The sequence below is a fragment of the Hevea brasiliensis genome, chromosome 9 (genome assembly GCF_030052815.1).
Source record: "Hevea brasiliensis isolate MT/VB/25A 57/8 chromosome 9, ASM3005281v1, whole genome shotgun sequence".
In the NCBI taxonomy this organism is placed as follows: domain Eukaryota; kingdom Viridiplantae; phylum Streptophyta; class Magnoliopsida; order Malpighiales; family Euphorbiaceae; genus Hevea; species Hevea brasiliensis.
The window spans coordinates 23,734,623-23,752,091 of NC_079501.1; the positions used below are offsets into that span (position 1 = coordinate 23,734,623).

Genomic DNA, 17,469 nt, shown 5'->3' on the forward strand with positions numbered 1-17,469 from the left:
AGGGCAGCAACTATTTACATAGAGACCATGAGAGTAAAGCATTAAATGAGGGTATTTTTAACGTTTTAACTATGATTAAAAGAAGGATGGAGAGACTAAGTATCTATTTAGCATTAAATTTTTGGAGATCCAAAACTGCCTCATGAACTATATAATAATTAACCATTGTTTTTCTCTAATTTGGAGATTTCAATTTATTTTACCTTTTACTAAAATTTTAAAAAATATATATATAAAATATTGAATTGTTTTTAACAAAAATATTGTATATTTAGAAGGCAAAATTGGGCTAAACGTGAGCGAAGGCAGATGCTAAACCCGCGAAAAACCCATGCGTCCCTCAGATACGGGCCGTATCTTTTCAAGCATAACCAGTCACCCTCTGCTCCTCCTCCTCACCCCATCAAGCTCTTAAAACTATCAGCTGATACTAAAAACCTCAAATTTGGTAAACTAATTCATGCCTATTTAATCATTACGAATCGAACTACCAAAAACAACGCACTTGAGACGAATTCCTTGATCAATTTTTATGCAAAATGCAATGAACTTTTTACTGCTCGCAAACTGTTCGATGGTATGCGTCAAAGAAATTTAGTGTCCTGGAGTGCTTTGATGACTGGGTATTTGCATAATGGGTTTTCATTTGAAGTTATTAGGTTGTTGAAAGATATGGTTTCTGGTGATGCTGTAAGCCCAAATGAGTACATTTTTGCTATTGCTCTGGCTTCTTGTTCTCACAGCAGAAGAGTCGAAGAAGGTCAACAATGTCATTGCTATATATTGAAGTCTGGTTTGGTGTTTCATCAATATGTAAGGAATGCTCTTTTACATATGTATTCAAAGTGTTTCAGTTTCCAAGAGGTTATGTGGATCTGGAATCTAGTGCCTGGAAATGATGTTTTTGCTTATAATTCGGTTTTGAGTGGAGTTCTGGAAAATGGTTATCTCAAGGAAGGTTTTGAGGTTTTGAGGAGGATGGTCAGTGATCGTGTGAAGTGGGACACTGTCACTTATGTTAATGTTTTTGGGCTTTGTGCCTGTCTGAAAGATTTAAGGTTGGGTTTGCAAGTGCATGGTAAGATGTTGATGAGTGATGTTGAATGTGATGCATATGTTAGCAGTGCAATGATTAATATGTATGGGAAATGCAGGGAAGCTTTAAATGCTAGAAGAGTTTTTGATGGGTTGCGAAGTCAAAATGTGGTGTTGTGGACAGCGATTATTGCTGCTTATTTCCAAAATGGGTGCTTTGAGGAAGCATTGAATTTTTTTTCAAAAATGAAACTTGATGGCGCAAGACCAAACGAGTTTACCTTTGCTGTCACACTGAATGCCACTGCGGGTTTGTCTGCTATAAGACTTGGGCATTTGTTACATGCATGCACTGAGAAATCAGGTTTTAAGGATTATGTTACTGTTGGAAATGCTTTGATCAATATGTATGCAAAGAGTGGCAACATACAAGCAGCAAACAAGGTATTTTCGGACATGACACTTCGAGACACTATTACTTGGAATGCAATGATATGCGGCTACTCACATCACGGGCTAGGTAAGGAAGCTCTTAATGTTTTTCAAGAAATGTTAGTTGCAGAAGAGTATCCTAACTATGTGACTTTCATAGGGGTTCTCTCTGCTTGCTGTCATCTAGGTTTGGTGCAGGAAGGTTTCTGCTATCTGAACCAAATGAAAGAGAGTAATATTGTGCCTGGTTTGGAGCATTATACTTGTATTGTTGGCCTTCTGAGCAAGGCTGGAAGACTTGATGATGCTCAGAACTTTATGAGGTCTATGCCTGTAAAGTGGGATGTTGTTGCCTGGCGTACTTTAATAAATGCTTGTCATATACATCGAAACTATGGTTTAGGAAAGCGAATTGCAGAATGGGTCTTAGAGATGGATCCGAATGATGTGGGCACCTATATGCTACTATCTAATATGTACGCCAAGGCAAAGAGGTGGGATGGAGTAGTCAAAATTAGGAAGCTAATGAGGGACAAAAACTTGAAGAAAGAACCTGGGGTGAGCTGGATAGAGATAAGAAATGTCGCTCATGTTTTTGTTTCAGAAGACACTAAACATCCAGAGCACAATGAGATTTATGAAAAGGTAAAGGAACTATTGACTATGATTAAGCCACTGGGTTATGTTCCGGATACTGGTGCAGTGCTGCATGATGTAGAGGATGAGCAGAAGGATCATTATCTTAGTTATCACAGTGAGAAGTTGGCCATAGCATATGGTCTTATGAAAACACCTTCAAAAGCACCAATTATTGTAATAAAGAACCTTAGAATGTGTGACGATTGCCACTTGGCTGTGAAACTTATTTCAAAGGTTGCAAATAGGATGATAATTGTTAGGGATACCAATCGTTTCCATCATTTTCAAGAAGGGTATTGTTCTTGTGCAGATTACTGGTGACATGTAATGTACTTCTTAGTTGTACATATAAAGAGAAAATTGCATGCTAAAAAACTCGGACTGCTGAGACCACGTTAGCCATGGCAACTTCAGGATATTGAGATTGTTGGAGGCCCCCAAAAGTATGATATTTATGTAAGTTGTTCTATTGAAGCATTGCACGGAGGAACATTTTTTTCTAAATTATTATTATTGTTGTTTTTGTTGGGAGATGCTCATCTGGAGTTGCTGCTCACGTGGATAATATATTAACTATATACTGTAATTACATAGTCGCAAAAAACCATAAAATAAATATATATATATATATATATCAGAAAAAAATCTTTATGAGAGAGATTGAAGACAGAGAGGAAAAGACACGCCGAATTTCAAATTTGTTGTGCTTTTGATGTTATCCGAAGGTATGTTCAAGAAAAAATGTGCTCCATGAATTTCACAAATTCAGTGAAGTCTATTCTTCCGTCTCTGTTTTCATCACAGGCACTGATCATTTTTCTACAGTTATCCAGCGTAAATCCTTCCTTTAATCCCAATTTTTGGAGTACTCTCTGCAACTCTTCTGCATCAATAAACCCATCTCTGTTCTCATCAAAAACATCAAAAGCTTCCTTCACTTCCTCTAAGCTTGGCTCCTTCTCATCAAACAGCTGCGAAAGGTCATCAGAACCCATTGACTCCTTAAGCTCCTCACTTTCTAAGCTGCAAAAAAGTCCCAATTGCCCCATTACCATCTCCACCTCTTCTCTGCAGAGGTTCCAATCATCTCTCTTGTTGTTTAAGAAACGCTGCTGGTTGGATGACTCAGAATCTTTGTTCTTGTTCTCCTCCCATACCTTTGAGTTATTGAAACTAATTTTGGATCGGAGAGAGAACCAAAATCTTGAAAGTGATTTCTGCAAATCACTGAACAAATTGAAAGACTCTCCACACAATAAAATGTCAATCAATGTAAAGGATAGATCGTTATATGATGTTTCTTGCATGTTAGCGAAGCAATCTGATTGATCTTGAGACATGGCTGAGTATATCTAATGCAAGAAACGAAAACAGAAGGCTTAATTCTGTTCCAAGTAGAAGGAAATGAAATGCTTTCAGCTCAGGAGAGAAAGGCCAAGAGGAGAGAATGCTTTGCTGGAAGTTGTCAAGGAAAGGATGGGAGAAGAGTTTATTTATAAGGTATGGTCAATCGACAAAGCCTCCAAGGAGGTGGAGGAAACGTTGAAGAAATGGTCACCAATTAGCATCCTTATACGTGTAAAATGAAAGGAAAATTTCTCTACTTCTGAATGATAATTGGAGTCTTAAATTCTTAGAAGACTGTTCGCTACGTATTTTAAAATTTTTCGTTTGGCTGGCCTGCTTTTCTCTGTCTTTTTCGATATGGTTGCCTTATTTAATAAGGCTTTTATCAATTGGCTGAAAATAACTAAAAGTGAAGCTTCTTCGAAACATTTTCAAAAAAAAAAAGAGCTTCTTGGAAAGGAGAAGTGGACAGCCAATTCCTTGATCCTACCTTGCATTTTCCCTGTTCTGATAAAATATAATCAATGCAATTTCCATTCAAGTTTAAAAATTAAAAGGGTCAACCACGGAAACTTGTGGGAAACGTCCACCAAAGGTTTTTCCTTGGTAAAATTCCTGGAAAAATCTCCAAGTCATACACAGCAGGCCCTGTGGAATACCTGCAGTCTGCTCTTTTATACCAATATTTTCCATCTTTCCGCGCACGCCGGTTCTAACTTGAGAGAAGGGAACTCTGGAATCTGGATCAACATATTATATCATGACTCCATCAAAATTCTTGTCAGCAAGTCCTTGTTTCCATTTGTGGTATTTTCTTCTTATTCTTCCCCTTTTTTTAATCTAAAATATGATGAGAAGTGGGTAAAAAGTAAAACCAAAGAGCATAACTATTCTTATTTTCATAATTTAAAAATATAAAAAAAAAATAATCAAACCAAATGCTTTTTCTTAAATGTAAAATTAGACTAATAGGTTTCATTCTACGATTTTAATTAATTATTTTTAACATATATTAGATTCAGATTTTGGAAATTGGGGTTTTGTTGTTTGAGTATCTAAACTATATTCATTTTATTATTTGAATTATCTATAATTACGTCGCATTAAAAATACTTTTGTAAAATTTTAACATATTTCTTTAAATTATTATATAGTCTTAATCCATGCGTATATTAAAATTATAAAATATTCAAATTGCTTCCTTGGTGGGATATAAACATTTATAGTAAAATAAGCAGTGATCAAAACAACTTTTTTTTTTCTTTTAAATTTTTATAATCTATAATTTAAACACTTGTATTGATGTTTATTTATTGAGTTTCAATTTAATATGACTACCTTTTATTGCTAATGGCAATATTCAATAAACTTTTTTTAATTTTTTTTTAAGTAGTATATTTAATTTTAAATTTTTATACTTTAATTTTTAAAAAAATGGCAATTCCCTAGTAAGTCGGCATAACATTTTCATAAGAAAAAAAAAAAAACATAAATAACTAAAAGTTTTACTAAGATATGATCCCGTCAAAGAAAAATAATAACAATTTGTTCTTTTTCATTTTAGACGATGAAAGAAATATTTTATGATTCTGCACTTTTGAGAGTTTGTTAATTTTATTATTCATAAGAGAACACTAAACGTTAATAAAGAAATAGCTTACATTATCAAGCTCTATTGGCATGATATTGTTACCCATACTTAAATACCTAAAGTCCATAAGAAAAAGAGATCAACGATTTTTGAACTATCAAAAAACTCATAAAAAAGGGCAATAAATAAATAAAATTCCGATAAAAAGGAGAAAATAAGATCTCAATATTGGAGAGAGTAGGACTCTAAAATTTTGAAAAGAAAACTTTATACACTTTCCTAATGGACAGAATATAAGAACATACACCTATAATTTGTTAAAAAGGGGCACATATCTAAAAGTTTATTAAAAAAATGAAAAAAAATAAAATTAAGTGACTTGGGAATTGCCCATCTAAGGTGGAGAAAATGAGGAAAGGAGAAGAGTATTATCTCTCAAAAGCACAATTATTTCATTTTAACGATAGTTTTAGGGAAAAATTACTATTTAACTTTTATATTTTAACGAAATTAATTATTTCGCTATTTAATCTTTATATTTTGCTTTCGTTAAATTATTTAATCTTTCAATAAATTTCTCGTTAGTTAATGCGAATCAAAATATTATTTAGTTCTTCTGTTATAAGGAAATTAATTAGTTGAAAAAGTTTTATTATATGGTTTTTTTTTACATTAAATAACTTTATTTTTTTTGTTAATTAGTAAATTTTTTATAATTAATTATTTTATAAAAAAATATTAATTTATAAAAATCTAATAAAATTTTATTAAATTATCTTATTTTCCATAACAAAATAATTTCATTTTATAATAAAACTAAGTAATCATAGAATACATCTTCTTGGAAGCATCGTATCCCTCATCGATGCAACTTCTCATAAATTTAAAGGTAACAGTAGCAAATTTCGAATTTCCTACCCAACTTCTCAATTTTCCATTAAAAGCATTTCCACCTTCTCAATGTTATTGGATTTACGGTAGCATTTTTAGAAACATGACATGGGTTGTTTTGTGTCAATGTTAAATAGACCAGTGAGAGATCGAATCTTTGCTCCTACTGATCATGTTAGGATTTTAATGATCAAAGGTTATAGATACGAGGAAGAGTTAGTTGTCTGATTAAAAAAAAAAAAAAAAGAAAGAGTTAGTTGAATACTTGAATGGGAATGGAATCACTACTAATGGTGTTTTTGGCTTTACATTATATAGTTTTAATAATCTTTTGCTAATTGTGCAAGTTCAACATGGCCACTTCAATTCACAATGGGTAATTTCTTAATTCCTTGTCAGAGCAAGAAGTAGGCTTTGAATAAATAAATTCTTGTAAAGAAAAGATAAAATATTTCACAATGATAGGACCATAATCAACTTTGCAATTTTAGTAAATATTTCTCACCGCCACATCAATACAAACCAAAGGGTCTCATCCCTCCACCTCTTGTTTTGGTCTCTGTATAGTTTTATTGATTGTTGGTTTGCAAATTAGTGCTTCATGATGAGAGACTTGCGTCAAATTTACTTACTTAGAGGTTCTAAAATCTGTTTTAAGGGAGTTTCCCTATTGATGGTATCGTTCAAAAATTAACCCATTCAGCTATCTTTAATTTGGTGTGTGTAGCACTATAGCATTACAATATCAGTGCTCCTACAAGTTAATGCTTAGCTCTTGATATTGGGTTTATTTTGGTTTAGCCTTTTTGTTTGAGGCTGGGCTTAATTATGGGCTAAATGCTTGAACTCTTATATACTCAAAAGAGGAGCTAATTTGGAAGCAAAATGTATAAAAGAGAAGGGACCAGGCAAGAGAACACAAGCTAATATGGAATTGCAACCGCCTTATTCATATATTACAGTTTGGCAAAAGAACACTAATCAACATAATGCCCAAAATCTAACCTCCTCTCAAACCACCCAAAAGCACAAATTGAAAAAGAAACCAAAAACACAAAAAGATAACATCTTTTAGATTACCCCTGTGGAGGAGGAGGAGGAGCTAATATAAGGCCAGTTTTGGGGTTAGTGTTTGGCCCTGGATCCAATTGATAGTCCAACAATTCTTCCATTATTTCCCTTGATTTTCCTCCAGTTTCCTGGAAACCAAACATAGAAGTTATATATGCATAAACTGCGTATATCATCATTACATTATCATGATAATAAATGGAAAGAAATAAATAATAAAATAGAGAAATTAATTAACCGAAGAATCTCCTCCATTCTCAACCGTCTCCATCACTTTTCTACCGATTCCTTATTTCACGAGAGCAAGTGTGAGCACCAGAAAGGAATCAAGCAAAACTAAAAGAAAAGTAAAGAAAAGAAAAGAAATTCCTAGCAAAAGCAAAAAGCCAAGGACTTGGCAATATACCATGAGAGAAGGAAAGGGCCAGAAGAACCAAAACAAGAAGAACCCAGAGAAAACAAGACCGACCCATTATTTCTTGCACAATTCTGTCCTGAGAAATGGGTAGACCTCGGATTTTATGAACAGCTTTTGGGTTTATGCAAGACCGCACTGCCCCAGCTACAGATCCAAGAAAGAGACTTTGAAATGCCCTATATTCTTGTTGTGCGTTTATGGTAACGAGTAGAGTATAATTTGGCACTTGAGAGAGCTAATCGTTCTGTGCACGTATACTTATATATAGCTAATACTAGCTTTTATTTCTGCTTTATTTATGCTCTGCCTGTGAAGAAAGATTCGGTTATAGCTATTGGAAACTGCAACTGCTGTTTTCACGAAGTCAGAGATAGGCTAGTTGAGGTCCAACCCTATAATTAATTAATTTCAAAGACTTTCTTTTTGTAATTAATTATTATTATTATTTATATATTTTTAATTAAATTTATTTTTTATTTAGATATTAAAGATGAAAGTATAAACTGGAAATAAATATAAATAAATAAAATAAATTTAATAATATGGTCCTTTAGCTCGATTATCGGCCAAATTAATGCACAAAGTCTAACAATTAGAGATGCAGACGCCATATTATTCGCTCAATTTGCCTTCATTCAGCTCGACTGTCGTAATTTGAAAACACTCCAACAACAAACAATGGTCTGCTAAATACCCTGTCCTTTAAATAAATAAGAAAAAAAAAAGTCATAGCATTTCCTCAATGCCAGAGTAATTAATTATTGATTTGTATCATATAATTATATATATTTCACATGTCAACTTAATTATTTTCTTAAAACATAATTTAATTAATTTATCATATCTAAAAAGAAAGTTTAAAGTATATATTCAAGGGAAAGGAAAATTTCTCTAGTTGACTTTTATTTTTTATTTTTTTAAAATGTAGTTTCATTTTTATTTAGTACCTATTTATTCAGTTTTATAATAAAATTTATTTATAAATAATTTTATTTGATTGTTATATTTTATATTGAATATGAAATTCATTTCAAATAAAATAAATTTTATATTTGAAATAAATAAAATAAAATGATATATAATATGGTGATAATTTTATCACTTAAAAGATAAATGATTTTAAGTTTGAAATTTATTTGTAAATTCTATTAATTTTAATTGAATTTAGTTTAGTTATAATTAATTACATGGAATTGAGCATTAAAGGATTTCAAATGAATTTTCATTTAAAATAAATACTAAAATTTTAAATTTATAAATAAATTTTATAAAATTTTATGAAATTCATTTATACCAAATACTATCTTAAGGATATATTATTATTTAATTTCTTAATTAAGTTTAATGGTTTTATACTTACTGGACCGTCAGAGCAAAAAATATATATAATGAAATTAATGTATATATAACGATTTCATTGTAATCATTAATTGTAGTGAGTTTTTCATAAATTTTATTATAATTAAATTATTGTGTATCACAGTTGTATCAAATAAAAATTCTACCAAAGCCTAGCTCGTGGTACACAAAAATGGCGCCCAACCTTGCCTAGCACAAAATATCTCAAACATTTTCTACTTGCCTAATCTATCAAGGGACACATGGGCTTTGTTTTGATGGATGGAGAGCAAATTCACCAAATTGTTGCCTAAAATATTTGAGCAATTGCCTATTCAAGCCATAGAGTTCAAAACTCACAAAACAAGTTTAGGCCTAAAATTGTTAAATATGAGTTGCTTAATGTAGACTAGTTCACTTTTAGGATAAAGATCATAAATTCTGTGTACTTTTTTATATATGATAATGATAAAGCTTTAGATTATTAAAGAGAAGAACAAAAAGAAAAAAGAGGGGAAAAAAAGGAGGAGGAAAACGAGGGAAAGAAAGGAAAACTTTATGATAAACTTTCCACCTTTTGGTGCAAGTTGTTTGGATTCTCTGGGCATACAGAAAAAGGAAAAGGTGCCTGACCTTTTGTGATAAAGAAAAGTCCCACATCAACTTTCTTGTCCCATGGATTTATACGGGGCTTATCATATTCGCTTATCTGGCTTCATTCCATCCAGAATAACTGTATTCTTGGATAATATATTTATACAAATCTTCAACTCTATGGCCTGCCATTGCTGTTAAGCAGCTCTGTGTAGCTGATGACAGTTGACGTTATCAATTTGATATCCATATCTAAAATTTTCTAAAATAAGTATATTTATTCAGGAAGCCATTAATATCTTGACCCTTAAAAAAAGAAAGATAGGACAGAAGAATGAAGATAACCACCTTTGGGAATTTATGGAGAACAAATGCCCACAAAAAGAAGATGTACTCTCATTTCCCAAATTTATTTTAATACAAATGGGATTATTGTTACACAAACTCAACTTTTTTCCTAAGCTTTAGGTCTCTCACCATTTTATACATATTAATAAATATATACATAAACTTGGCAAACCATCTAACTGAAACAAAAAGCACCTGCCTGGACGCTACTTCTCCTAAACTAGGATGACTTTTTCTCCTATGCTCTTCCTCTCAACATGGCTGCAGTGAGAACCGATTCTTACAAACGAGGCTTGTGAATCAAATAGGACTCTTTAATATACATAGCTGGTCAGCCAAACAAGAACGATCTGGCTTGCACCACTAGGAACAATTTACAAGTTTGCAAGCTGCCAATTATGAGCTCTCTTGGAATTTGAGTGACCGAGACAATGCTGCAGGATTGGCCTGTAATACAGGGGAGGTTTCCGTTGTGTGATTCTTTTCATTGCTTTTTGATTCAAATGCCTTAAATAGTCCTCGCCCACCAATTGAATCCGCCCTGTCATTCTTAATCCCAAGTGTGGTCCATATGGAACTTTTTGCAGCTTCTCCAGGGTCATCAATCCTCAATGTTTTGGGAATCCAAAGGCATCTTTCAGCATTACTTTCTTTAACTGGTTCTTCTCCAGAGTTGTTTGTTTTCTGCATGTTCTCATCCCTTGAATGTTTTCCCAAGGTTGGAGAATTAGGGCCAGAGCTGAGGGCAGTTTGGTTTGGGGGAGATGGATGAGGAATCCAAGGCATGTTCCAAGTGCCTGGTACAGTGCAACCCCAATAAGCTGCTGTAGGATAGAATGGCATGGGAAATCCTGGAGGGCAAAAGGCAGGGGGAGGTACTGGAGAGCTCCACTGAGCTGAATTCCAGGGATAAGGCCAGGGAGTGCCAGGAAAACATGGTATCTGAGGTGGAAAGCCCTGACAATTTTTCAGCACTGACTCTTGTGACCCACTTTTGCTTGCCTCATCCTTTGAATTTGATGCCAAGACTGAAGATCTATTAGAACAGTTCTCCCCATTTCCCACACCTCCATAAGAACCTGGAATCCCTAATGCTTCAGGTTTGTGAAACCCATTTCTTGTGCAATGCACTGTTTTATCAGCAAGATTCAACACAGAAGCTATTGATTCATGAAGTGGAGTATCTGCGCCAAAGGTGAGGACTGTCCCATTAGTTTTCAACGCAGGATGGTGCATGCCATTTGGAATATCAGTTCGAACATTCTGAAGTGCTTCAGAGACAGTCATGTGACGGTAATGAGAAGCTGAGTTCTTGTTTTTACGACGACCAGCACCAACAGGCACATTCCTCATAGTCCCCCCAGCTGTCCAATATCTCTGGCAATTCTTGCAGAAGTGCCGGGGTTGATTCACATTGTAATTATTGTAGTAACAGAACTTGGTGTCCATACTATTACAGCGAGGGCATGGAAGGATTTTGTCAGGTTTTTTGGGACTCTTTTCTTGTGAATTACTTGTATCACTCTGCTCTTCCTCTGTCTTTGAAGTTTTTAATGCAGCATTCTCTTTCTCAGCAGAAGGAGTCTTATGGTTCTCACTCATCCCAGAGGTTGTATCAGGATTTGATGACCCATCGGAAGTAACAGTTTGGGCTTCATTTTCCCATTTACTCTCCGTTGTTCTTTCTCCCACTGCATCCTGAGTTGATCATAGTGACAATTGGGAAGAAAACAAGTAAGAATCAACCCTAACTCCAAGAAAATAAGTGACAATTACATTTTGCAAGGAATCTCATTTTAACATATGTAACCAGACATATAAAATGAACAGAATTTTTCACACTGGTGAAGATATGCTTGAAGTTAAAGCCAAAATCCAAATGCAACACAGAAAAACCATAAAGCATGCATACTTTCTGTCCCCATTAACTGCTAGAAGTATGTGCCCTCTTCTTTAGTTTTCAGTCACCTAGAAGGAACAAAATGGGACAGATTTGGACACGTCAAGTTTGAAGCATTTCCTTATTTACAATACAAAAGCCAGTAAACGAAAAGCAGATGCATTTTTATGCATTGGATTTGCCATGTGACATACCAAGTTTTTTGCTTCTTACAACTTACTGTAGGACCAAATGAATCGCAAAAACAAGTTTTTTTTAAACCTGGAGGATGAAACAACAATCAGTTGGCGGTCACTTTACATGAGAATTTATGGAGCTATATTAATTGATCCAAAGAATCTTTAGTATTTGAGCTGCTAATAGCTAGAAAGAAGACACAATAATAAATAACCATATGCCCATTGAGAAGAATACAACTGACTAAAACCTTTAAGTATGGGTGAAGAATATGCCAGAGTGAAACCAGAAACCCTAACTTCAACCTATCAGCCTACACAATCAATATGGTAAAATAACAACCAGAAGGCCCCATGACGCACAATTTAAAATAGCAGCAAAATTTTGAAAAAGAAAATAAGAAAGAGGAATATTGGGCTTTCCAAAAGGGCACTAATGGAAGAAGGGAAGTAAAACCATCTAAGATGAAAGATCCGAATCCAGCTCGTAAAAACATCACCTAATAGAATGGAGCCAGTCAAATATGATCTTTGCAATGAATTATCTAGCTAGTTCCCCAAAATATATATATTACACATAACATAACCCTGCAATCTCCGAAAGAAAATTAGCATTTACCAAACAATCTTAACCAATTTAATTCTAAGATGCTAAATTGCTCACAAAAATCAAGTATTCTCAAACACAACCTATTAAAGGCTGCAGAAGAAAAGTAAACCTTAAATCCAAACACACAAAACACCTTAAAGACCTCACACTTGAGCATCAAAACACAGTAACGAACCACAGCCGTCAAAAGCAGCTCCTGAAATTCAATTTTTTCTCCAAAACTAAAACCGACCCACTAATTCTTCTCAGCTTCAAAGAAATGGGTTAATCTAAAACATCTGAAAAACAAAAAGAAAAAAAAAGCCCAATCAAATAAAACAAAACCATTACCTTATCACTTTCTCTCTCTTCCACATCTCCCTTGGTATTGCTCTCTTCAAGAGAAGAGTCCTGATCTTGATCTTGACTATCAACATCAACAACAACGATGCCACCAACACCACAACAAGTAACAGTAGTAGTACTAGTACCTCCCTGATAGATATCCGGCAAAGGAATCGTCTTCCCAAATAGCTTGATTGCCGGGTCTTTTGGCTCCGACATTTCTGCTGCTCTGATTATTCTTTCTATATCCTTTTCCTTCGCTGATAAAAAAAGAAAAAACTGACTGAACTGGAAAAGAAAACTGAAAAAAAAAAAAGAAATTATTTTATCTTTGGGAAATAAAACTGTAAACTTTGTAGATAGAGAAAGTGAGGAAAGAGGTCTAGCAAGGCGTGTGTGTTTTCGTGGCTATATTCTACGTTTTTGATCCGGTTAGGAAGGTGGGTATTGCCACGTCATCTTCGGGAGCAATTCTCAGCCACAAATTATCCTTGTGGCCTTGAAAGAAAGATCTTCCTTTCCCTCTCTCTTTCTCTCTTTTTGATTCTCCAATATTTCCTTTCAGTCCTAGTCAGCATTTCGTCCGTCTCCTTTTCTTTCAACGCTTTCCTTTCCTCGCCGAAACTCGCCACAACCCTGTGTAAACGAACCAATTCGAACCGAGTTTAAAGAGTTGGGGTTTAGTTGATCAAAATTTTTTTAAACCCAAACTCAATTTCCTGTAAGTTTGACTCGTTAAAAAAAAAGAATTTTAAGAGAGCTCTTTTAAATCGAGTTTTTTTTTATAGAATTAAGTCAGGTTATGATTTTTAGATTTATAATTATAAAGTTTAAATTATATAATTTTATTTAGATTTTATATAAAAAATAATTTATTTTTATAAGAAATTAAATTAAAATTACAAATAATTATATTTAATGTATATAATTTATATATCGATTATATCAAATTTTAAACAACATATTATTTTTAAAATATTTTTATATAAAATAATAAATATAATAAAATATAATAATTATTATAAATAATTTTATAAATGAATCTATTTACAAATCTATTCAATAAATCTATTAACAAGTTAATTTATGAATCTTAACCAGATAAATATTATTAAGTTCAAGTTTAATTCATTATTAAATAAATTTAAAAATTAAACTTAAATTCAACTCATTTTTTAAATAAAATAATCTGAATCGAACTGAATTTTAAATAATATGCAAAGAGTTTAATTTATTTACAGCTTTAATTTGTTATAATTTTTATTTTTTTTTATAATTAATTTTTATTAAAATTTAAATTAGAAACTAAATTAAAATCTATTAGGACTGCTGTTTCCTTTTCTATTATTTAATTTAAAATTTGTGAATGAAAACGTGAGTTGGCCCATTGCTCCACTTTGGAGGCTTTCCCCATTTACATTTATCTTATTCCCTGGCCATAAGGATAGTGTTGGCATGTGGCAGTGTCTGATACACGACCAACATAGTCTTCAATAATTTAATGCCATATTAATCTCATAAATATTTCAAAAAAAAAAAACATCATATATATATATATATATATATACAGAGAAAGTGAGGTCGAACGGTCTTAGATAACCATTTCGACATTTAAGTTAATATAATATTTAGAGAGTTTTTAAATATTACTTATTTTTTAAATTTAAATTTTTAAATTGGATAATTTATATATTTAAAATAATAATTATGTAATAATAAATTTATGATTTTTTTTAAAAAAAAAAACTATATAGATAAGGATGAATTTTATCCACTTATTAGGTAATGTTATTTTTAGAATGAATTCCTTCTATTTTTATTCCTTTTGTAATAAATTATATATATATATATATATTAAATTTATTTTTGAACGTACTGGAATTTGTAATTGCAGCCGTTTAATCGCCGAGTAAATTCATTCACAATCAAAGGGCGGAGAAAACCAGGAGCTAAAAAAGCTCATTAAAAAAATAAAAAGCAGAAAACCCATAGAAATCCACGTCAACGTCTGATATGCAGACGCCCTAAATAACTTTCACAAGTCATTCAATGACATTTCCGCCACGTCAGGGCGCGCCAATCCAAAAAGGTAAAGTGAATAAAGAGTCCTCCATGGCACCAATCTCCATTAGCCCTCTTCGACACGTGCCCCCAACCACCACACGTGTGAAGCACCAATCTTAGATTTCGAAAGCCGCACCTGAAAGGAATCTGTTTCTAGTGGCAGTGGCTCAACATTTTCCTTGTTTGATGGAAAGAAAGTGTGCTCTGCGTTCGACACGTGTCCCCAACAAAAAATGCTGGTGTCTATTTACTACTTTTCTGGTGTCAGTTTCCGATTTGATGACAAATTAATTAAATTAAAAGTTTGGCAATCATAACGACACGTCGTCAGTTAAAAATGTTTTATTTATTGTTTGAGAGTGGGTGTGTGGAATTTCTATGAAATCCACCAGACATGTACGTGTCAAAACATCGCTGGTTAAGTGAGATTTTATTTTTTTAAGACATATTTTAATATTTAATTTTTTTTTAAATTGAAAGTCATATTAATAGCCTTACTAATTTACTTCTCACCATTGGATTATAAACTATTAATAAATTAAATATGATATAATCATACATAGAAAATTTGAAAATTAAGAAAATTTTTAAGATTTGCATTATTAACTTGTATGGTATGAGATATATATATATATATATGATCTTGAGAATTTCTATTATTGTTTGGTTAAAATTAAAGTGCATCATATTAATACATTAAATGATAGAAGAATCTCCATTTTATGGATAAAAACAAAATAAAATAAAGTATTAAAATTTGAAATAATCATAGAAAATATTCTTCTATTTTAAAAAAAACTTATGGCTTACTTTTTTATTTTAAATTATATTTTGCTTTCCTTTTTTAAATAATAATTTATTTATTAGTTATTATTATATCCATATTTAATATGTATTAAGAAATAAAATTTATTAATTTTAAAAATAAATTAATAATATGAGTTATTGGTAGAAAATATATCAGAAAAAAAATATAAATAGAATTTATTATTTTAACTAAATTAGTAAGTTTATCCTCATAAGTGGGGGAATTATTAATTACAATTAATGCAGTACTTATCAAATATGATTTTTTTTAATGGGTGTAAATATACACTAATTATAATTTTTTTTATATTAGTGGATACATTTGTCATCAAAATTATAGCTGTCTATACTAGTGAAGTGTATTAAATAAATCTTAATGAATATAAAAGATGCGCTAAATGAATTTTAATAGATGCATATTTATATCAATTAAATAATATTATGATTATAATATATTTTATTTTATAAAAAAATAAATAATTAAATTATGTAAACGTATGAGTGAAAGATAATAAAATAGTATTTTTAAAATTAAAAAAAAAAATTATTGGAGACCTTATTAAAGAAACAAAAGTAGGTATAGAATTTTAAACATGAGTAGTTTGGATAACATAAAATTGTATTAGTTGACTAGCTAGATTGAGAGTTTGGCGCTGTTTTTCAATTTCTTGTAAGTCTCTCAGGTTGCCTTTCTACCTCTTTCACTTTCTTTTCAGCTAATCAACTAACTAAATTTTCAATGCAAACAGCCAATTCAATCACTTATTCCCTAATGTTTTCTTTGTAAATTAATTTGATTAAAGCAAAAATCACCCTTTCTTTCATGAGATTCAAGCACAAGCAACTCTAATCGACCAATGAGAAAAAGCCTTTTTGGAAATAGAAAAGAGAACTCAATTGGGCCAATGCCCATTAACCGACCCATCTCCAATTTTTCTAAAGGGCCCATATTGATCCAACGAAGCCCTTTACCCTTGCCCTTTGTTTTAAACAGTGTTGTTCAGAACCGAATCCAATTTTGACTCTTTAAGTTAGGTCTTCTGTTCCATTTGATTGGATGGACCTTGAAGGAAGGACTTGAAATTAGCGACTCATATGGTTTGGTCGAATTAAACGACTTTAATTAATTAACTAACTCACACCAGTAAATACAAAATAGGGCTTTCAAGCGTAAAATTGAAGCAGAAATTGATGATGATGATGTTTGAAAATTATGCATATTGATTGATAGACTGGCATTTGTGAATTTCTTTTCTGTGGGGCAATTGACAAAAACGAGTATAACGTCATTGAAAGACTTTGGTTAAGGGTCATGAGTTCACCATTTCTTGATTGTTGATGATCATCTTGAAATTTTTAAGATGCGTTATTTGACTCAATTTCATGTCCCTACGCGCAAAACATAACACCCACCACCACTAAGTTTTCAAATCTTCCAAAGTCAAAAGTTGCCCATTCCCACTTAATTTCATCATTTTTCTTTCTTTTCAAAGTTGGAGCTTTCCGTTGATTTACATATACCTATTTTACATACTTTAATTGATTAATTATATATATATATATATATATATATATATATATAAATAATTATTAAAATTATTCTCATATGAATGTAAATTTATATTAGATGTATTTTTTATATTTGAAAAACAAAAAGCATGACTCTATTTTAAAACGTTATTAAAATTAAAAAAACATATTAAATAAAATTTATAAATGCATTTCATGATAAATATTAATCATAAATAAAAAAAGGAAATAGATATGATAATTATTTCCGAATTTGATTTATCATGCCTCGCATCCAATCAATTTTTTTAGACCTCTTATTGACCTTAATATTGTATGGTTCTTGCTTTAAATCTTTATAGCTTATCTCGATAA

The 17,469-nt window shown here is 31.8% G+C and overlaps 3 protein-coding genes across 4 annotated transcripts; 1 reads left to right on the top strand and 2 right to left on the bottom strand.

Annotated features, from left to right (window-relative positions):
• The first annotated feature begins 243 nt into the window (after positions 1-243).
• On the top strand, positions 244-2,610 carry LOC110655550 (pentatricopeptide repeat-containing protein At5g39680). 2 transcript variants are annotated; one of them, XM_058153478.1, is made up of 2 exons: positions 248-1,555; positions 1,628-2,610. In XM_058153478.1, exons 1-2 carry the CDS (start codon positions 310-312, stop codon positions 2,425-2,427), a joined length of 2,046 nt encoding a protein of 681 aa, XP_058009461.1. In that variant the 5' UTR covers positions 248-309; the 3' UTR covers positions 2,428-2,610. The 2 variants fall into 2 exon arrangements, with proteins under 2 accessions (XP_021667585.2, XP_058009461.1); XM_021811893.2 differs by having other exon boundaries at positions 244-2,610.
• Positions 2,611-2,796: 186 nt separating this feature from the next.
• Positions 2,797-3,665, bottom strand: LOC110655551 (probable calcium-binding protein CML46). Its single transcript, XM_021811894.2, has one exon. The coding sequence runs from the start codon at positions 3,444-3,446 to the stop codon at positions 2,838-2,840; it is 609 nt and encodes a 202-aa protein (XP_021667586.2). The 5' UTR covers positions 3,447-3,665; the 3' UTR covers positions 2,797-2,837.
• Positions 3,666-9,691: 6,026 nt separating this feature from the next.
• Positions 9,692-13,126, bottom strand: LOC110655552 (cyclic dof factor 2). Its single transcript, XM_021811895.2, has 2 exons — positions 12,721-13,126; positions 9,692-11,402 (listed from the first exon to the last, which is right to left on the bottom strand). Exons 1-2 carry the CDS (start codon positions 12,931-12,933, stop codon positions 10,101-10,103), a joined length of 1,515 nt encoding a protein of 504 aa, XP_021667587.2. The 5' UTR covers positions 12,934-13,126; the 3' UTR covers positions 9,692-10,100.
• Positions 13,127-17,469: the final 4,343 nt, after the last annotated feature.

Excerpts from the sequence above, each read along its gene's own strand:
- LOC110655550 (XM_021811893.2), top strand. The coding sequence starts at position 310 with ATGCTAAACCCGCGAAAAACCCATGCGTCCCTCAGATACGGGCCGTAT.
- LOC110655551 (XM_021811894.2), bottom strand. The coding sequence starts at position 3,446 with ATGTCTCAAGATCAATCAGATTGCTTCGCTAACATGCAAGAAACATCA.
- LOC110655552 (XM_021811895.2), bottom strand. The coding sequence starts at position 12,933 with ATGTCGGAGCCAAAAGACCCGGCAATCAAGCTATTTGGGAAGACGATT. Across the intron at positions 11,403-12,720 it reads AAGAGAGAGAAAGTGATAAG|GATGCAGTGGGAGAAAGAAC; the intron begins GTAATGGTTTTG and ends TGATCAACTCAG.